The following is a 22,178-nucleotide window of genomic DNA, read 5'->3' on the forward strand; positions in this document are numbered from 1 at the left end:
GCCTGCAGGCTGTTTGCAATTAAGAGTTAAGACTAAGGGGTCGGAAAAATGTTCTGATTTTTCAAGTCAGGAAGCTAACACACAGTGTTGGCTCCAAAAATCCACTCTCTCTCTCCCCCCGCTCCCTGTCACACTAGACCCCACTCCACCCCCCTCTTTTGAAAAGCATGTTGCGGCCACTTGAATGCTGGGATAGCTGCCTATAATGCATCACTCCCAACAGCGCTGGAAATGCTGCAAATGTGGCCACACACCAGCGCTGGTAGCTGTGAGTGTGGCCACACACCAGCGCTGCTCCTACACAGCTGGATGACCAGCGCTGCAAACTACCAGCGCTGCAAACCGTAAGTGTAGCCAAGCCCTAAAAGAGGAGCACATGGGGTCTGCTGCTGCTTTGTGGGAAGTGAAGTTAAACACAGCAAGGATTTCTCCTTGACATAGCTTACTTTGTGCTCTATTTTATTACATTTCCTTATTCTCCCGGGACGAGTTTAAAAAGTTTAGAACATTTACCTGACATTTCAACATACACTCAAACATCTCTATGGAAATTCCCATGCAAAAAGCTTAATTAAGATGGTTGTAAATCATAAATTTAGATGCAAGACCCCAAACACAGAATTTATCAAATGGTTGAAAGCCAAGACATTTAGAAGTTAAGGGTCAATAAACAAACTCTGACCAGATGACACCCATTCAATGGCCACAAAAAACCCAAACTCCATTTCCAGTCATCCCAGTAAGTCACCATAACTCATCCACATTTTCATTATGAACTACAAATCCTCACCTTCCGTACAATAAATGCAAATCACATACAGGCCATCAGCTTTAAACACAACCCCTTTTCTGCTTCAGCTGCTCTGTATGTCTAGGCCATAAACATTATAATCCATTCAGTTAGGAATCAGACAGCCCAAGCCACTGTAGATTGTTGCGGGGGGGAAATCACTATACCTGCCCTTTTCAACTCCTTACATAGCACACCATTAGAGCTATATACTCACATCCTCTCTTGACATTAGACACAAAATTTGCTAAGAATGATTATATGCAACCAGTTATAAGTCAGAAATGAACACTGGGTGGGCATATGCATCCATTTAAATTGTTTACAGAAACATAATTAAGCATTTCTTGATTTTCCAGTATATCACCTTTCTACCCCAAACTCCCTGAACAAGCAACCATAAAAGAAACAATGAATTTAAAAATACATAAACTCTTCCCCAAGCAGAGATCTTACTCTGAAACAGAAGTGACAGAAATTCCATGAAGTTCACTAGGGACTTAGTTATTGCTAGCGATTTTATTTGTCGGGTGCTCACATACTGTAGTGATGGGTGGCAATATAAAACCCTAAGATCGATAGGGCTTTTTCTTTATTTTTTCCTTTTTACTTGAACCTTAATTTTGCATTTCTTGGCTCTCTCTCACATATGCACTATATACTATTTTTTAAAAATCTCACCTATCAAAGTTTCTCTGGGGATACCAACATTCTGAATAAAATGCAGTGATAGCTAAAGCCAAATTTCAGCACAGGTGACATGATCCTTTGCTGAAAAAGGAACACCATCAGCTTAACAAAAGAAACTTACACAACTCTGTCAAAGTTCCTCCCTCTCCCTCCAAACCTACTGTTGTTACAACTATTCAGATTTTTTTTTAAATGAATGCATCTGTCAGCATTTTATGCCTAGTTAATTTCATTGTTCATGATATAGGTAAATAAGGACCAATTTAGTATACATATATGTGAGTAACTTTGCTTCAGGCCAGGGAGTAGTCCCATCAAATTCAGTGCACAAATGACCCACCTCAGTTACAATTTGAAATCAGTGGGGCTACTTTCACATATAAAGTTGTTCATATACATAAATATTTGGAGTATTAGGGCTTTAGTTAGTTTCTACTGTTGTTTAGTGGGTCTTTCAAAACACAAGGAAAAAAGAAAGTATGTTTAACAACTGGAAAAGTGCAGTTGTAAAACCACAGAAGCAAGTAGGGATGCCAAAGGACAGGTGCTGTACCCCAGGCTACTTTTTGAACTCATATTTTAATTTACTAGATTTCATGTTGGCAGGGTCCCTTGAATCTTGGCAATTTATTCTTTTTACTCTTGTTTCTATTATTACAAGATAGAAGGGTTTTTTTGTATTTGATTGACTAGTTTAAGTGTTGCCTCTGTCATACAGCAAACTAAGATGAGAAGAGAACTATTCCAGTGGCTTCAAATACGTCCGACAATTAATGGAGACAAGCTGGAATGGTTGAGAAAGTGGCTTCTCTCTCTCTCTCTCTCTCTCTACATATATATATATATGAAATCTGTAAGGTTAGTGACATGATTAGGAAAGAAAGATTAAATTAAAAGCATCTTATTAACAACATCTAAATAAGTACATTGTAAGACTCGTGGGAATAAAAGTTTCAACTCACTGAACAGTTGCAGCCACATTACTCATTAGAGAAAAATCAAACAGAAATGTTACCTCAGACTCTAATCTGAGAGAGCACAAATTACAGGTGTAGCTCAGAGACAAAAACATGCAAAGGTTCAAGCATTATACAGTGCTATTTTAGAACCCCAGGCAGGCAAGACAATCAGATACTAGAATATCAATACCAGAGTATTTTGAGGTCTAACTGACAAGCATTTACAGACTTTACAGAAGCCATTGAAAACAAATGGACATGCTTACCCCATCTCAGGATCTTAAAAAAGGCTGATTTCTAAGTGAAGTTAATCAAAAAGTAATAGTTTTAGACCAGCAACATTTGAAAAGACCTTTATAAATGAGCAATGTCCTTTCCCAAAAGGAAAGAGCTGTCTGTTAACTGCTGACTCTAATTGCTCAGAACACATTACTTAATAATTCATTCAAGCAGGCCCAATCCTGTATTTAGCTAGCCTGATTCTCCACAGCCTTGCAACCTATGTTACTCCTGGGGGAATCCTGCACACAATATTTTAAAATTCTGCATATTTTATTTGTCAAAATAACACAATATAATTTTGCCAGTTTCAATTATTTTGGTAATTTTTTTCAAAATACCTGTCAGCAAGTATGTCTATAAAAATACAGACAACAAAAAAGATTCAGGAAATGTTTTTTGACAAATAGATTCCTTACTAGGCATATTAATACAGAATTCTGAATAATAATTCATTTAAACTACAATACAGAAATGTATTTCCTGCACCCCTCAGAAGCAGTGCAAAGGCTTGGGGAGTTAGGGGTAATGGAGGAGCTGAGGGAGAGGAAAAAGTAATTGCTAGGAAGGAGCCTGGGTGTGAACTTGAAGAGTTGTTAGGTATGGGTGGGAAAAGTATGGAACGGGGCGGTGGGGGGGAGATTGTTAAGGAGCTTCCCCCATGCAGACTCTGGCTGACCTCTAGCCTATCCCATTCAGTCAGGCACAGCTGTCCCTGTGTCCCTGCACCCCCCACCCCCACAGATACCCACTGTCCCCATCCCCATGTGTCCCTGCACCTCAGCCAGCCCCCTCCCCTCATCTCCATGTACCCCTGCACCCCTGTCCCTATGTGTCTCTGTGCTCCTACTCAGCCATCTCCCTTCCCCTCTATGCATGTGACCCTGCACCTCCCTCCCACCCTTTTGGCCCTGTGCCTCCACTCCCATTGAGCCCCTGTCCCAGTCTGTCCTCCCTCACTAGTCCTTATGAGCCCCTGTCTGACTGCCCCCCAACCCCTGCCTCCTGATCTGGCCCGACAGGTGCTGTGAAGAAGGCAGGCTCTTTCTCTTTCCTATCATAGCTGGGGCTGGCCAGGTGCAGCTGCTTTGTTCTAGCACCAAATGACCTCTGGTGGGCAAAATGCAGAATTGCAGCAACTTTTCTGCAAAAATATGTGCGGCACAGGAAATATGCATGTGCACTGTGGCACAGAATTGCCCCAGGAGTAATACTACATATTCCTTTGCAACTGTGCAAAGTGGTACTATTCAGCTTTGGGTATTCACATACTGTCTTTACTCTAGGAGAGTCAACTTCACTGCGCCAAAGTTTGGATGGACCTTATACACTCACGCTCCATAGAGTAGGCCATCCAAGACTTGATGAACACACACATATTTTAAGAGAAAAACAATACATGTTTTTTTAAAGCAATCAATTTGATATAAGCCAATCAAACGTTTACAAGGATACAACAATAATAAAGCAGTATGCAATGCACATGTGATTCTTACCATTATTAAATAACTTGTCCAGATCATTGGTGCCCATTCAACCTACATTGACTGTCATTAAGCCTCCCTCTTTAATTTGATTTTCATGGTGGGTAGGTGTGGCTGGTTCTAAAGATCCTAAGGATTCACTATAGATAGGACTTAGTTTTTAGGTAATTTTCATATTGATCTTAAAGTAACCATACTTTTAATTAGGGAGGCTGTCTAGATTATTTTTAAAAAATTAGATTAACCTTGAAGGTGATTAAAATTTCTTTATATTAATGGACAGATTATGCAGTGGCTAGATAGTATCGTGCAATGTGTTTCAATCAATTGGTCACAATCTCTGGGTTTGATGGGTGTCATTGTAACTGAATGCACCATGTAGTCACACACTACACAATATTAATCTTTATACAAAGTATGCCTTGTGCAGTATCATTTGAAGACTAATAACTTACTAGTTAATAATATCATGGTGAAACGTGGGTAGCAACATTATATGTAACGTTATCAACATAAAATGAAATTATGACTGAAATGTTGCTACCAGTCACATATGGGGAGTAGATAAACCTGTTTCTCAAAGACAAAGGACAAGCTGAGGCCTCTAGCCAGATGTCATCAAAGTTGATGGGCAGTCACCTGTCAAGAGGCCATTTCTTGGCAAAGAAAGGGACAAAAAGAGATCAATCTACATTTTAGCAAACAGCAGCATGGAATCTCCTATCACAAGACTGCATGACTCATAGAAACTGGGTTTCATAGAAAATCAGGGTTGGAAGGAACATCAGGCTGTCATCTAGTCCAACCCCCCGCTCAAAACAGGACCAATCCCCAAACAGATTTTTGCCCCAGATCCCTAAATGGCTCCCTAAAGGACTGAACTCACAACCCTGGGTTTAGCAGGCCAATGCTCAAACAACTCCAATTTCAGAGCAGGAATTAAATTTATCTAGGGGTAACCCTCAGGAAAATCCATTTCAAAGAGTGACTGGACTATAAAAGTGAGGGACAAAACCATCCCAAGGTATTTCTCCCTACCTCTCTTTCTCCTAAGATGACAACAGCAGCAGCCATTTGACTTTGGGAGAGAGCCCAAGCTGAAATTTGGTCAGTCCTGTTACTAGGAATGTGTTGTAAGAATTTTCTCTTGAACCACATCTAGTTTGTTACGTTTTAGCACTAGAAAGCATTTTATCTTTTTCTCTCTTGTAACCATTTCTGACTGTAATGCTTTGTACTTGTACTCATTTAAACTCTCTCTCGCTTTCTACTTAAATAAATGTTTTATTCTTTAATCAAAACTAAGCCAGTGTGGCATTCCAATTGAATTGTTTGAGTAATTCCATTTAAATTAGCAAACTGTTGGCTATTGTTCCCTTACAGGGGCAATGGACCTAACATATCTGAACTGTCCAGGAAAGGGCTGGACAGTGCAGAATACACATTATGGGGGAAAACTCAGATCTGGGAATGTGTTGGGGTCATCTTGTAAGTGGTCACCAAGGCTGGTGGAAGCCAGAGTGTGCTGTCAAGCTGCAGCTATGCACAGACACTCCAAGTGTAACCTCCATGCTGTTTGGCTGCTTGTGAGGGATCCACGGTGGGAGCTACAGCAGCAAAAAATTGAGGCACCCCAGGTTGCACGACAGGTGGTAAAAACCCCTCACTGGTCTGGATTGCACTCCAGAATGTCAGTCACAAAGTTGCAAGGTATTAAAAGTTTTATTACAATCTAAACCAAAGAAAATCTCACTCCCATACTTACCACATCCTTGCCCTTCAATGTCAGGTATTCTGACATGTCAACACACACGCAACTAACTTAGGCTTATCATTATGACTGATTTTTTTATACTTACTTTTAAAGTACACCTCTACCCCGATATAACAAGACCCGATATAACACAAATTAGGATAGAATGCGGTAAAGCAGCACTCCAGGGGGGCGGGGCTGTGTGCTCCAGATCAAAGCAAGTTCGATGTAACACGGTAAGATTTTTTGGCTCCTGAGGACAGCGTAAAATCGGGGTATAGGTGTACATTGCAAAGGAGTTGTGAAAATGTTCAATTTCAAATAAGGGGTCACCAAGATGAAGAGGTTGAGTAGCATTGGTCCAGTAGAATGGTTCTTACTTTGTATGCAAGTAATCATGGGTCTAAATCCCAGCTCATCTTCCACAGATGTGGGGGAAATGTACTTTTATGAGGTTTATTACTTGTGGTATGTAGGTGGCCAGACTAAATAATCACTAAATGATGTTCACTTCTGGCTTTAAAATCTACGAATCTCAAGAGTATGAATGGAATGCCAGCCAGTTGGTTACTCCTGGGAGTTTTATTTCAATTTAATCTTGTGGAAGTAGAGAGAGAATGGATGGGGATGTGAAGGGGATTTCAATGCAAACAGTCCCCTCAGTGAGCAAGAATCAGGCTAGCTGTAACCCTAGTAACATGAAGCTCGTAGAAGGGAGGATTGTGTGAGGCGAGTGGGAAAGAACTGCATGAGAAGTTGTTGTGACCTTGTGTTAGATAAGTATGGAATGTAGACTGGCGTCTAAATAGAGGTAAGAAAAATAAGACATCAGGAAGACCTATGTATAAACAAAATGCAGCTGTTGCCCATTATTGTATGTAACAAAGGTATAAATGCTTGCTGTAATTGTTTACCTGGAGAGAGACCTGTTTAGCTCTCTCACTCCACACAATTGCTAGAGATAATAAAGTATCTGACTTGCTGCACCCAAGCTGAATGAGAACTCTGTTTTCCTCCGACAATCTCCATTTACTGAAATAAAATAAAAAGGTCCTGAACATGTTTACAAAACAAAAGGTTTAATTAAGAGAAAGGCCTACATACATTAGTCAAAGAAAATGTATCGAATATTATTGTCCCTTAGGGTATGTCTACACTTACCTGTGGAGCGATCGATCCATCAGGGGTCAATTTATTGCATCTAGCGAAGACATGATAAATCGACTGCCAAGCGCTCTCCCATCAACTCCACCGGGGCAAGAGGTGCAGGCAGAGTTGAAGGGGGAGCGTCAGCAGTCGACCACGGTAAGTACTTCGACTTCAGCTATGTTATTCACATAGCTGAAGTTGCATAACTTAGATCGATTCCCTCCCCACCCCCGTGTAGACCAGGCCTTAGAAATAGCAAAAAAATGGAGTAAAATGGCTTAAAACTTAAAGTTAAGAGATACTTTATATATAACCATCTACAACCAGGGCTCAAAAAATTAGGTACTTATCTTGCAATGAACTCCAACGGGCAAATCTCTGCATCATGTCTCGTTCCCCTTCAAGTTCAGTCTGATCAAGTCATATGATCAGTTTAATCTCCACATTAAGATTTTCTAATGTTTATAGATATTCTCTCTGAGTCATCAGGGCCTCAAAGAAACCAGTCACACCTACTCACTCAGAAAGTTAAATTAAAGATTGAGACTTAATAAAGGGCAGTTCTGATGGTGGCACCATATATTGCATGATGTAGGTATGCTACTCAAGAAAAATCAATTAAATGGTAACCATTAATTTTCACAAGTTAATTAGTAAGGGTAAGAACTAAATTTTAGTTACATACTGCTCTGATACTGCCATATCCTTGTTCAAATTTGATCAGCTTAATAATTGTTCCAAAACTCTTTATTTTTAATGGAAAAATATATACATAAGTACTTCTGTTATTCAGTGAGTTCCATGTGGGCTTGCCAGGTTTTTTAGTATGTTTCTCAAGCAGTTACTTCCCCTTCAGTACTTTATTCCCTTGGCCCAGAGTTAGGGTATAAATGTCAGTGTCACACACCGAAATTTGCATTCTTTCATAATGCTTAGTTTGTTTCAAATCTGCTTCCAGAAACTGAAGAAATTAAACAAGTGTCTTATGATAGGTACCTGCGTACCCTACATGGAAACAATGCCACATACACTGCAGTCACATTATAATGTGTAGAAGACAAATAGTTAAGAAACACACACCACACATATGAAAAATAAATATTAGCTCTGATAAACAGAATGACATATAATATATAAAAATACAACTGGTTGCTTTTACAAAAAAAGTTATCAGATTTAACATCTCCATATCTGAAGCATGTTATACTGTTAGAGAAACATTTCTTCAAAAAACCCCAAAACAAACAATCCCCTAACATACTCCTCACAAATTCTTATGGCCTGATGTTTAGCGTTCTGTACCAACCCTCCTTCCCCAACTTGCTTTTTGTATTATGCAATACTGAAAACCTTCATGTAAGGTTTAAAACTCCTAATTGCTCTCACATACATGATGTGAATGGTGAAAAGATACTATTGTACCTTTTCAGTTGTTTACGATGTGACAGAGAGGATACCAAATGATTTTTCTTTTCAAGCTCCAAAGATTTTACAGTGCTTATTTAGGTCCATAAATCCCCAACATAGTCTCTCTGTCATGAACATGTTTTTGAATCTTTTCATCAGTGTTCACTGGCAGTATAGCAACGCTGATAACCCCAAGTCTTAAATCTTCAAAGTAGAAAAACAGTTCCTTTGCAAGTGTAAAGAAATGCAAGTGTTCCAGCTGGCAAATCATTTCTTCTTCTTCTTTTTCTTTTCATCTGCTGCAATCTTTAATTTAACTTCTTCCACTGGAAGTGCTCCCAGCTTCTTTTTCTTTGCTTTCTTCACCTTTTCCTTGATTGCTTCAATATCAATTTTTGTTTCAGTAGAAGCTACACAATAAAAACCAACATACAAATATGAGAAACATCCCTCTTGATTTTTTTCAAGTATCTACTGGAAACAGTCTACAAAATGATTCCATGTTTATACACAATGAGCTGTCTAACAGTGAACACAGAAAGAAAGAGATGGGGGGATGGCAGGTTGGCATGTGTGTTTTTGTCCTCCCCAGCCAGTGGCCTTTGCAAGCTGTGATTTTAATAAAAGGGTTTTAATACCCATATAAACCAGAAACTTGGGATTTCCTGCCCCCACCTTTCTTGGACAGAAATCATGAGATAGGATCAAGTGTTCTTATCTCACATAAGCGACTTCCTACTTGAGCATAGGATTGAGCCGACATTTTTGGATCTCAGTTCTTCTCTTTAACTTCAAAAATGTTTTTGTCATTTATTTTAGAAGGCTGAGAGATTTACATTAAGTATACACAGTGGGTAAAAGTAGAGCTGGTAGAGAATTTTTTGACAAAATCTTTTTGCATGAGAAAAATGCCCATTTGTCAAAACCAAAACTGTTTGTGCAAAAGGGTTCGTTTTGATGAATTTGTTTCTACATTTTTTGTTGAAAAAAGTTTCAAAGTTGCCAAAAGTGTCCCATTTCAACATTTTCTAAGTGAAAAATTCTGATTTTCAGTCAAAAACAAGTTTGTTTAGCAATTTAAGTCGTTGTAGTAAAATATTAAAAATAATGAAGGTTGAAATCTAAAAGTTTTTAAACAAACATTTGATTGATCTCAACCAATTTTTTTTTCCAGATTGTCGATTTGCAAAAAAAATGTTAGTGTGTGACCTTTAGTTCCAATTCAGGATGGGATACTTTTTCAGCATCTCAATTTTTTCCCTCTAAGTCAGAGGTGAGCAAACTACGGCCCGCGGGTCCAGCTTGCCTGGCCTTTGAGCTCCCGGCCAGGGAGGCTAACCCCAGCCCCTCCCCTGCTGTTCCCTTTCGCCCGCAGACTCAGCTCGCTGTGCCGGCAGCGTGGCTGGCTCCGGCTGGGTGGCGTGGCTCAGGGGCAGATTTACCAGTGAACAGAGGGTGCCCTGGCACAGGGCCACCCAACAGGGGGCCCCAGGGCTGGGCACTTGGGCAGTTCAGCACCAGTGCACCCCCCCATGGGGGGGGGAAGAGGGGCTGCACTGCGGGGGCAGGGGAGCAGGCGGGTGGTGTGAGTGGCGGGAGCGCGGCGAACATGGGTGGAGGACTCAGGAGGAGCACTGGGCAGCCGCGCAGCCGGCCGGAGAGAAGCGACGCTTTGAAGGGGAAACCACTGCTTCTCTCCAGCTGTGTGGCTGCCCCTACTCCTCCTGAGTCGTCTACCTATGTTCGCAGGGCCGCATTCCGATAGGGACTGGGGTCGGGGGGGCGAGGGGAGAAGGGCAGTCAGGGGCAAGGGTCCCAGAAGGGGGCGGTCAGGGGACAAGGAGCAGGGGAGGGGTTGGATGGGTCAGGAGTTCTGAGCGGGGCAGTCAGGGAGCGGGAGCCAGGCTGTTTGAGGAGGCACAGCCTTTCCTGCCCAGTCCTCCATATCATTTTGGAACCCTGATGTGGTCCTCAGGCCAAAAAGTTTACCCACCTCTGCTCTAAGTAGTATCTTTAATTTTCAAACATCAACCAAGTATGATTAACAAGCTCATCTTTTCTTTTAATTTAAAGAAACTGTTAAAGTGGAAAAATAACCTTCATAGCTCCTATTCTAGCGCACAGACTGAAGTAGCAAACACACCTTCTGTATGCCTGATGATCCAGTAGGCCCTCTCTGGCTTTTCTCCCAGTGTCACTCTCTAGAGTCCTACTTTGTTACACTAAACATTCAAAGGCAGCACTGCTGTGGGCTGCTTCATCTATTCCATTGCCTCATGCAGCTCCACTCATGGATTTAAATAGGGAGGGGGCCTTGCACTGAACCTCCTCACCCACAAGGTGAATTTCATACTTAATGCTCCATATACTTCTGTTTGCTAAATAGCCACCAACCAAAAGAAATTAGCTTTTAAAAAAAACCAACCAAACAAAAAAAAATCAGTAGAAAGGATTCTAGAGACAGGAAACAAACATTACCTTTTTTAGGTTTTACAACTAGCTTTTCCTTGGGAGGGATAAAAGCTTTATTTCTTTCCTCTTGTCTCCTTCTAACGGCTTCTGCTTGTTTTGCCTAAAATACAAACAAAAAAGTTCTAACACTTGGCTTACCAGTCACATCAGACAAAATGAGAACTGTACTGACCAAAAAAACCAAACCCATTTTCTTTTTGCTGAAGGCCGAAACAAATCAGAACCACCTTACCTTTATCTCTTCCACCCTCTTTCGTTTCTTCTGGCTTTCTTTCAAGAAGTATTCACCACTTGCCAATTCTTTATCAACCTGTAAAAAACACATGTGTGTGTTAGAGACTGATACTGAGGAAGCATCCGGCATCAACTAAGTAATGTTCCCAATTACTTAGGAGCAAGATTTTAGGACCTTTTAGCTTTCCTGTTGAATTATACAAGGCTTAGACTGACCTGGTTTTCTGGTTGCGGAGGTGGGAAAGGCGTGTACTCCTTCTTAACATTTTTCTTCTTTGGCTCCTTGCGTTTGTTCAAGTTCTTGTGTTTGAACTGAGGCAAAAATCGTTCCCAACTTTGTGTTCTTAGTTCAGGGTCCTTTGACAGCTCCCGTTTAATCATGAGAGTCTTCAATCATTTCAAAATATTAAAAAGAAATATTATTTAAAACATATAATTGACATACTTCCTAAGTCCAGTTATTTAAATATATAGTGAATCACCTACACTCACAAGGAAATTCAGTGGTTTAAGCAGGAGCAGTCAAACATGCGAGGTAATTATGTCTCAAGGAGTTCGTTCTAACGGGGCTTAGAGACATTAACAGTACCAGGGAAGCTGCCTTGACATTATATTAATGAGTATCAAGCTGCTAATCATGGAGACACACAGATGAATATGCACTTTTCCTTTGGTGCTTTGTCAGGTACTGTTATGATTACACTGATGGTGTACCCTAATACACAGAAGTATATCAAAGCAATATACTGCAAATGTTTCTTTAAAAAACTGCATTATAGGAGAAACTCTCAAAATAAAGTATCACAGGAATACTTAATTGATGCAGCTTTTTATAAATTAAGGTACCTTGTGACAAGGAACATACCTTAATACAGAAAAATAGACAAAGATGCAACCCCTTACAAAATGCACAGTAATGTACTAGCCTTAATATAATGCACCGGACTACACCGACCTTTATGTTATATATGGGATGAATATTCTTCATAGTGTCCAGGACCACTTTTCTAACCTAGGTTTAAAAAAAAAAAAAAAAAAAAAAAAAGCAAGGGGAAGGGAAAAACACAATCAATATTCTAAAATATTGTAACTGAAAATCCTAAATATACAATGATTTCTTCCAACTCCTTTGCACAAGTGGAACTTTAGAGAAATATTTTTCTCTAAACCTTTTTGAATTAGTTATCTTAAAACTAATTACTTGGTAGTTCCCAATAACAAAAGTAACAAAGTTTCAGATAGAAATATGATTTTTAAATTTTTAAGTGATATCTTCAATTTTAAAAAGGCACAATTTACCACCACATTTAGATTTTTATCAAATAAATGGTTTACAACACCCACAATCAACAGAAAGGTTTCCACGAATTGTGTTATAACTCCAGTGGAAACAACTGCTTATAACATTCTCTTGAAGAGTTTGCAGCTCAAAACAGCACTCAATCTGACAATGAAACCAGTTTCACTGACTCTGAAAAATACTGATACTCATATACCTTTATATTTATTATCATCATTTGTAGCACCTAGCTGCCCCTGCCACGGACCAGGAGCGCACTGGGCTAGGTGCTGAACAGAGAACAAAAGGATGGCCCCAAGGCGCTCACACTCTAAGTAAGAGATAATAGATGGAGGCAGACAGAAAGACAGGGAAATACAAGGAAACAATGAGGCGGTGTTGGTCAGCAAATGTCTCAGAGCAATATTTCCATCCTCATGAAACTCATGTATTTCTGCATTGTTTCTGCCCCTACGGTGTATGATGTAGGTTGACCCACTTACCTTTCCTGTGATCAGACCGCTAAAAACAGGAAGGGATCAAGTTGAGTGCAGATCCACGTGTGACAGTCAAATTATTCAACGAGTTAATGTTCATGCCAACAAATAATTTGAATATAACCATCAGGTGAAGTTGATAGTTAAACACTCTGTGCCCCAAGTAACGGCAGGGAAGCACATGGAAGGCGGGTGAGTACTGGGGTAGGTCAGATGGAGGCTATCTAGGGATGCTAGGGTTGGTTGGTAAGTGGGTGAGTGCTGGAGGGTTTAAAGAATGCTGAGGTTGTTGGGATGAGGAGTTGTCTCGGAAGTAGCTACGTGCTAGCTAACTGCGGGGGTGGGTAGGAGCTGGATCCTAGCTGGAGGGTTAGTGGGGGTGGGGTGGGGCGGGGCAGGGCTGGTGAAAGGGGTCTGTTAAAAAAGCTAGTGAGTTCTCTCTCTCACTCACCTCTTTTAGCCCATTAAAAGGTCCCAGAGCTGAAACAGTGTTCCCCTGAACCATGATATAACAGTTTGTTAACAGTTCCAGAGCCTACACAAAAAAGGAAATAAATAAGTATAAATTGGTGCTTAGATAAACAACTTCACACAATTAAGATCTTGATTATAACACTTGTAAGATGTACCTTCAGAGTGGATCCTTTTGGCCCAATGAGTCTTTGTCTTCTTTTTATAAATCTCTCTCTGTTTCTCACTAGAGACCCTATTTTAATGATGTCACATGCAGTGTCATCCTGAAGGACGCGTACTGCCTAAAAAGGAAAACCAAAGCTATGTTAGAAATAAAAGAGAACAACAAACATACAGGCAATAAGCACTACCACCAGCACTATGTCATTGTGAGCACAAATTCATCACTTATTACTAAATGAAAGTCAACTGAACACTCTGATCTAAGCAGTTTCAGTATTCCCAGATATATTTTTCTTTTGAAAATTGTATTTTATTCGCCACAACTGACTTTTATTTGACAATCATAAACTTCTTTAAAAATATGAATGTAAAATTAACATAATTTAATATAGATAAATACAATATTAAAGTTGCCCTACTAAATAGTTGATATAAATTAGTTGCTTTAGTTACAAACCTGTTCAAATGGAACACTTCTTGCTAAAAGCTTTATTAAGTCTCTTGCCCTGATGATCATATATGGATCAAAAGTCTTCTTAGTTGTGGTGACAGTTATACTACCTTCAATTAAGTCCAACGTCGCATTCACATGCTGCAATATTTATAAAGAAATTAAAAATAATCGTCAATCACACATAGTCAATCGTCAGAATAAAACATTACTATTTTTATGCTGCGTGCAGGTTTGATTTCTAAACTGACTGCCAACTTAATACATTAAAATAAGAGTGCAGGATTCCATTCTAAATTCTTAAAATATGAGTTAGTATATTAAGAAATGTATACTTTAAATAATGTGAAAAAAGTGCATTTTCCTGTATGATTTTGCTTTAAATGATTAACATTAGGTGTAATAAATCTTTGAAATAAGTTTACTTAATATATATCTAGGAATTATTCATACATGTTCATTCAAGGCTTTCTGCACCAATGGCCAACACTCTTTCAAGTAAGCTTCTCTGTATTTCGGAAACAGAGTTGCAAAGCTGCTTTCTTCCAGAAGCCCTCTAGGATTATCTTCTCTTGTAAAGGCTGGTTCTTTCCATCCATCAGGAACAGTGAGAAGTTCTGACTCATCTACTGTTACAAATTAAAAAAATAAATAAATCACTTGATTTAGAGTGCTTTTCCCTCCAACAATGGACTAGTTTTTTTTCCCATTTAATGATTACATAAGAAACTAGATTAACAGTCCTAAATCTTGGGCTGGGTGTGTCTGATTTTTGGGGCATGCTGCGTAACAACTCCTCCCTCTGAAATCAGGAGTAACTGTAGATTTACAAGAATATTGAAATTCTTGTACAGGTCTTAAATTCCTCTATTTATTCAAGGAGCAGATAAGGAAGGTCAGCAGCAATGTAGACCCATGGATAAGAGAGACTTCAATCTTTGGTAGTCTCAGCATGCAGGCCAACAAGGACACTAATAAGCCCTGATGATGATTCTATTGACGTGGACACCTGCTCTTTAGAAAATGGACTGAGCCTAATAATTCATTTCACATAAGACACCAAACAACTTTCAGCTTTCAAGTGGTACTGCTTGCTGAATTGGAGCCTGAGCATAGAAATGTCACATACCATTAACATTCACTTGAGCCATTCAACTCCCATGATGATTAATTCTAATAAAATGTTATGAAAGATTTAAACTGTTTCATTTTGTTTGCACAGATGATTATATTTGTTCTGCTTAGCAGATATTATAATAAAAACAAATGATTACCGGGCAGACAAGTTTAATGACAGTGTGTAGTTATTAGACATTTTTCTGTGCAGGAAACAAGAAAATAAGATTTGGTGACAGACATTTGTGGGCTAATTTTTATTTAGTCATTAGGGTGAGCTCTGAGGAGTGGGAATCCACAATAAAATTATTTAGTGTGTTATTCAAACTGAGTAACGTAACATTTCTTTATTATCTGGAGTAGTTTAGAGAGGCAGGTGGAAAGGACAATCTGCCTTTAAGCACCTCACTTTAATGTTACAAAATAATTCATACCAACATTGTCAAAAGTTCCTCATAACTGGAGCAATTGGTGCAACAGAACTCTAGCAGTCAAACCTGTTATTGTTGATGGCAATGAGAATACTCGAATTGCTAAATATTATATATGTGACTAAGCGTTGGTCTACACTACTAAAGTCGATCTAATTTGTGTCACTCAGGGGGGTGCAAAAGAAACCTCCCCGAGCAACGCAAGTTACAGAGACGTATGTGCTGTCCCCACTTGCACTATGTCAGCAGGAGACGCTCTCCCACTGACATAGCTTCTGCCTCTCGCAGGGGTGGAGTAACTGTGCTGTCATAGAACGGCACAGAATGTCTTCACCAGACACACTGCAACTATGCCGATGTAGCGCTTCTAGTATAGACCTGCCCTAAGTCTGCAAAACTAGGCCTTTATTTAGTGTAGTGTTTTAAAACAAACTGTATTCCCAAATGTTTGGCAAAGATGACCACCACCACAGTGGGAGCGGGAAATAATTGGTATAAATGAGGGAGAAAAGCAGAAAGCAGACAGTAATGCAAAATAATTAAAGACAGCCCTTCACCCCTAACATTTAGTTTACAGAGGACTGGATAATTCTTGGCCCATTTATGTCTAAAATTCTTGGTATTATTTGCTTACAAGTAACAAGGAAGCATTTGAAAGACAGAAAATCGATTAGTCTCAATGTCCCCACCCTGCTTCCTTTCTCTGTAACCAACTATTGGTGTCAGATATGATCTGAAGGTATATCTATACTTACAGTGGTGTGGAGAATACAGACACAGCACACCCAGCTAGCATGGGTATAAATGGCAGGGGAGATGGTGAGGCACAGCTTCAGCAAGTAGAATGCCCTGTATGCCAGACCCCTCAGTGTATGTACCCTACATGGCTCTCTACGTGCCTCAACAGTGCATCCCATATCTACACTGCTATTCTTATCTGTGTGGCGTCCTGTCATCTCCTTGCTGCCAGAGCCTTTACCCACCACAGTGAAAGGCTCTGGCAGGGGAGAGGCAGCACTGCTTCCCCCCGCCAGAGACTTTCACTGCAGTGTGTAGCTAGGATTCTCAACTTTCTAATTTTTGACAATCAGACCCTCCCCACGTCTCTCCCCCAAAGTCTTGCCCCTTCACCAAGGCCACACCCCTGCTCCCCCGAGGCTCTGCCTTCTGCTCACTCCTCTCCCCTCCCCACATTGCTCACTGCTCTCCACCTCCCTTCCTCTCCCACCAGCTGAACCCTCTCTGCTCTGGGGGGAGGCAGCCCTGGTTGAGCAGGGGTTGGCATGAGTTCATGACACCCCCCCCCCCCCCGCAGTAACCGGACTTTTGGTCTCCAGTTAGTACATCTGGAAACCCTATCTGGAGCTACATATGTAGAGATACATGTAAACATAGTCTGCGTAAATGTAGACATGGTCTGTGATACACCCCTGGGGCCTGACCCCGGACAAGGGTCTGTCACTATAAATATTATCTGGGGATGTCTGCGTGAGAAGCAACTGGGGTGAAGTGATTCAGCTGCACATTTTGATTTTACTCTGTTTATCATTTTTTGGAAAAAAACAAACAAAAAAACCAACCAGAAACAGGAAGCCATCTATACCCACCATATACTGAGCATCCCTACTAGCCAGCCACCCTGCACCCTGGACCAGTTATAGCCCTGTATCATTACCACACCCATTACTGGTAAATCACGGTGCACACTCATTCTGTGTCATGTCCCATTCCTGACATGACTACAGAAGTGTAGTGCCACTGTGACTCTGGCTTACGCTTGCCCCAAACAGATGTAGATGTAGTTATTTGTACTAACACCTTGTAAGAGCAACCACTGCTTACAAGCAACATTTCCCTGGGAACACTTTCCCTACTGTGAATTGTCCAGTTAGTAACAGCAACATAACCGCCGCATAAGACCAACATTTGTGACGTTGTGATGTCACATCCAAGGGGGAAATGCAGAGGCATGTAGAGGTGTTGCCCCCCCGCCCCCCAACTGCATCTTTCCACTCCCCTCCTCACCCTGGTCCTTCAGCACAGCTCCAGGTACACTGCCCTGTCCACTTGCCCTGCCTGACAGAGCCTGCATGGACAGCATGTGTAGGGGGGAAGGTCTGAAAGAGGGGGCATGGGATCAGGGAGCACAGACACAGCTGGAAGGTTTCCTCCCTTCCTCAGCATCTGGCTTGTGAACAGCAGAGGGTTGCTATATTGCAGTGGGGAGTATCAGGGACCCCTGTGCACTGAGCTGTCCCCTCGATTTTGGCTGTCAGTGGCAGAGTGTGGGAGTGTACTGTTTTGCAGTGGGGGGCCAGGTGACCACCCGCACCAGGCCACTACCCTGTGGGACCTCTCTACTGTTCATGCTAGGAGCCACCCCTTTCCCTCTCCCCACCATTGCAGGCTGCACACAGGGCCGTCCCCAGCCATCCATCCCTTGCCAGGGTGGAGCATGAAGCTGCCAGAAGGAGCATCCTCAGCTTGTCCTCAGCAGTTGGGCTCACCCAGCCTGTTTACCCACAAGGGGCTGCCCTGCCCCATTCTGCCCAAGACTTGGGGTTCCCACACCCACCAAGGTGAAACACCCTTAACTCTTCACACGGCTTTGGTCAGACAATATTCCCCTTAGCAGCAGCAGCCGCCGCTTAGGGGCAGCATAGCGAACGAGCACCGAAATGTTGCTACTAAGCGTCGACTGTATTGTTCCCGCCCATTGAATCTTCGCCTGCGTCCCGGGCGCAGGGCCCAGCACGCGGCATCGCACCGCTGCTGCTCGGGAGCGGTCCCCGGGCAGCACAGGCCAGGTGCGCAGGTTGCACTTCACACACCGCCCCCCGCAGCGCCGGGTGCCGGGGGGGGGGGGCAGGGCTGGCCCGGCAGGGGACGGGGAGCGGGGGCGAGCAGGGCGGGCTCAGGCGGTGGCTCCTGGTTGCACATCGGGAGGGGCGGGGGGGTTAGTTTTCAGGTCTCCATGTGCAGCTCGCACCAACCGCCTTACAGCAGGCCGCGTGCTCTCCCCGCCCCCCGCACAGGGATGAGCGCGAGCACAGCCCCGAGGGGCAAACGCGCGCGCAGGCCCCCAGAACGAGGCGGCGGCTGCTGCAGCAGCGACGCCCCCAAGTGCGCGCGGAGGGGTCCTAGGCCGGCGCGCGGAGCCCAGGCCGAGCCGTCTAACCGCTCCGCCACACACGACTCCCGCTGGGATCCCGCCGCGAGGCGCCCCTTTACCTGCTTTCTTTTTGCTCCGGCCCTTGGACGCCGGAGCCTCCTGGCCGCTCTCTGCTTTCCTGGGGGCCGCCATCTTGCCGTCACCGCCCTGACCTCTCACCCCACGCACAAACGGACGCTTCACGCGGCCCGGGTCCCCTCCCCCCCAGAAGCGTAGTAACTGCAATCTTGCGGCCGGGCCAGTCGCGCTGCATGCTGGGGCTTGTAGTGTCTCCCCCCTCGCCCCCGCCCCCGCCTGCGTGCCGGGCCGCGTGGCGCGCGCACATTTGGCAACAATCGCCTCGGGAGTCGGGCGGGGGCCAACTTGGGTCTCGCGCCCTGCAGCGGCGGGACCGCGGCGCCCCTGTTCGTTGGCTTCTGTGGGCGCCCTGCCTGGAGCGCCTGATCCATCCGCCCAGGCAGCCCGGCCTAGCACCGCCTGATCCGTCCGCCCAGCCCAGCGTTTGTTGCTCTGCCGGTGGAGGTTCTCGCCAGGGTATCGAGGTGTTTATCGGGTCTCCCCCAATCCAAGCACCGCCACAGAAACCACACTCTGCCCGTCTCTCTTCCCCTGGACCCAGAATGCCGAAGAAAAGTTGCTGAGTTGCGGATTTCATCACATGACCTAATCTTTAATTAAAGATTAATTTTTTAATTATTGGAGACTCCAGGACAATCCTGCAGGGCTGGTAACCCTACGAAGCCAAGGATTGGGAATTAAAGACGTGTTTGCTTTTAATCCTGAAATTGTTGACGTGCGTGTTCACCTTTGTGTTTTCTGGGAACCTCTGAAGGCCGCATAGGAAAAGTAAAGCAAATGAACACTTGCAATAGCTATTGTTCTGGGGAATAAATACCCTTTACACTGTGAATACTCTACCATGAAAACAAAACACTAATGAAAATAAAAGAGGAGGAGTGCTTAAAAAAAAAAGGTTGATTCCTTCCACCCTGAAAGTTAAAAATCAGATGTAGTTTTTGATGAGAAAAATTGATAACATTTTAACTTTTAAAGAAAGGAGAGGAAAATAAAGAAGAAACATAAACCAAAGGATTTTAGGATTTTAACATAATTGAAAGTTTTCTGGAAAAAATTGGGGTTTTTTTTGGTAAAGGTATTTTTTATAAAAAAAAAAATCCAGCTATCGCTATAAAAGTTAATTAACAAAATGACACCCTTCATGTACTCTGCTTTCCTGAAAGAGTGGAAAAGTGTGGGGACTGGTGGACTGCCAAATGTGATTAAACTATTCTAGTACTCCACCAAGGGTATATTTATATGTACAGCGCTGCAGTGGCACAGCTGTGCTGCTGCAGTGTGTCTAGTGAAGAAGCTCTGTGCTGACAGGAGAGAGGTCTCCCGTCAGCATAAAAAACAAACCTCCCGCTGACATAGCTCTGTGCACATGAATGCTTATGTCGATGTAACATGCTCAGGGGGATGGAATATTCACATCGCTGAGCAACGTAAGTTTTGTCGACATAGACTGTAGTGTAGACATAAGCTTAGTCTTTGACACAGTTATAACTAAATTTCACATGCTGGTAACATGCTTACTGTACACAATGCACTATATTCTGTACTAAACCATTTGAAATAGCAAACAACAGGCTAGGATGTAATCTTTGGATTTAGATTTAAGTCCTTAAAAGTAACACACGTTATAAATTGCCAACGGTATACTGTTATCGTCATATAGCCCCAGGGTTTGATGCCTGTATGTGTAGCCAAACAAATGGAAAAAGACAGCAGCGCCACCAAGTGGATTGCTGCTGACTAACAGCATGACCGATTGCAGCAGCATTGCAGGATGTGGGTATTGCAGCCAAATGATCGATGAGTAGGGTTACCAGATAGCAACTGTGAAAAAATGAGACGGGTGAGTGGTAATAGGTCCCCAAAGAAAAGGTACCCAAAAACAGGACTGTCCCTTTAAAAACAGGACATCTGGTCACCCTATCAATGAATCATCATGGTTTCACTTCCACAGGGTAATATGATCAAGTCGGCATAGGTGTTGCCTGTGCTGTATCTCTTCAGAAGACAGAGGACTATATTCTGAAGTGTTGTCAAAATGGCAACTTTATTTTAATGAGGAGTCCTTGTCCAAGTGGGGGGGGTCAGCTTTCACCTTAATTGAATTGGCTTTGTTAGCACTGACTCCCGCCCCCCGCCTCACACACACTTGGTAAGGCAACTGCCATCTTTTCACGTGCTCTAATATTTATACTGCTTACTGTATTTTTCACTCCATGCATCTGATGAAGTGGGTTTTAGCCCACAAAAGCTTATGCCCAAATAAATTTGTTAGTCTCTAAGGTGCCACAAGGACTCCTTGTCCTTTTTGCTGATACAGACTAACACGGCTACCACTCTGAAACTTTATTTTAATAGATATTGTGGAGATACTCTTCTATTAAGAAACTTCAGAGATCTGGTGAAACTGAATTTAGGCTAAGGGCTTTGGTTTTAGGTTCTCTAGGAACAGGGGAGGTTGAATGATGAGTGACTGATCTTTGAAAGTGACTTTGTAATTTGGATAAACAGTAGCAGACATTTTCCTATGAAGTTGTCCTTCTCCAGAAACAAAGGTGAAAATAAAGTTAATGCAAACATTCACTGATATATTGCTGTGTTTCAAAGTGACAAAGAGAACAATGTTGACCTCATTATTAAAACTACAATACATGTAGTCAGGTCTTGATAATTCAGGATGCATGACAGACCAAAAATATCTGCTCTTTGTGAATGGAAAAACAATTTTAATCAGAATGACCTTTATTTTAGATTGAGAACTGCAAAACAAGAACCAACAAGAACAAAGTGTCTATGTGAGAGCACACACCAGGACTTTTCAGATAGACTGAACTCTGATAACAAAATGGTTGCTAAACTGTGCATCCCGGGAGAGAACTTAGAAACATAAAGGTGCAGTACAGAGGAAAGAGAAGAGTATCACAGTTTCATGACTACATATGCCACACTAATCACATGAAGTGGACAGGTATAGAACTTAACATTCACCATCCCATGCAGTAACCATAATATCTTCCTAAGCATGGAATAGGAGATACAGCAGTATCACAATCTCCGTGAAGTGGAAAATTCTTGGGGTTTTTTTTTATGTGCACACACTTTCTCCCCCTCACCTCATTTTTTATGTCTCATTACTGCCCCCCTCCCACACTAGTAACCTAGAGAGGTCTGAAAATAAGTGATCAGAAAGGTTCCCAACTGAGTTCAGGAAGAGATCATTCAGATTTTCTTAATTTACTAGAAAGCAGATTTTTTGACCTGAAACGCATGCCTACAAGTACAAATGTCCCTGGCAGTGAAATGT

The 22,178-nt window shown here is 42.3% G+C and overlaps 1 protein-coding gene and 1 long non-coding RNA gene across 3 annotated transcripts in view; both read right to left on the reverse strand.

Annotated features, from left to right (window-relative positions):
- Positions 1–3,060, reverse strand: part of LOC123343827 — a 28,767-nt gene extending 25,707 nt beyond the window's left edge. Inside the window, exon 1 of the long non-coding RNA XR_006572381.1 lies at positions 2,706–3,060. This is a non-coding gene — a long non-coding RNA (uncharacterized LOC123343827). The remainder of the gene's footprint in view (positions 1–2,705) is intronic.
- A 4,773-nt stretch (positions 3,061–7,833) lies between these two features.
- Positions 7,834–19,024, reverse strand: KRR1 (KRR1 small subunit processome component homolog). 2 transcript variants are annotated; one of them, XM_044996695.1, is made up of 10 exons: positions 18,859–19,024; positions 14,534–14,706; positions 14,087–14,221; positions 13,623–13,748; positions 13,445–13,528; positions 12,173–12,229; positions 11,434–11,604; positions 11,216–11,293; positions 10,990–11,083; positions 7,834–8,921 (listed from the first exon to the last, which is right to left on the reverse strand). In XM_044996695.1, exons 1-10 carry the CDS (start codon positions 18,929–18,931, stop codon positions 8,779–8,781), a joined length of 1,134 nt encoding a protein of 377 aa, XP_044852630.1. In that variant the 5' UTR covers positions 18,932–19,024; the 3' UTR covers positions 7,834–8,778. The 2 variants fall into 2 exon arrangements, with proteins under 2 accessions (XP_044852630.1, XP_044852627.1); XM_044996692.1 differs by having other exon boundaries at positions 14,534–14,709; positions 18,859–19,022.
- Positions 19,025–22,178: the final 3,154 nt, after the last annotated feature.

Source organism: Mauremys mutica, chromosome 1 (assembly GCF_020497125.1).
Source record: "Mauremys mutica isolate MM-2020 ecotype Southern chromosome 1, ASM2049712v1, whole genome shotgun sequence".
Taxonomy (NCBI): Eukaryota; Metazoa; Chordata; order Testudines; family Geoemydidae; genus Mauremys; species Mauremys mutica.

Coding starts and splice junctions, on each gene's coding strand:
- KRR1 (XM_044996692.1), bottom strand. CDS start 18,931: ATGGCGGCCCCCAGGAAAGCAGAGAGCGGCCAGGAGGCTCCGGCGTCC. Junction 11,294..11,433: donor CTCCGCAACCAGAAAACCAG/GTCAGTCTAAGC, acceptor TGTTTTTTACAG/GTTGATAAAGAATTGGCAAG. Junction 8,922..10,989: donor AGTTGTAAAACCTAAAAAAG/GTAATGTTTGTT, acceptor TTTATTGTGTAG/CTTCTACTGAAACAAAAATT.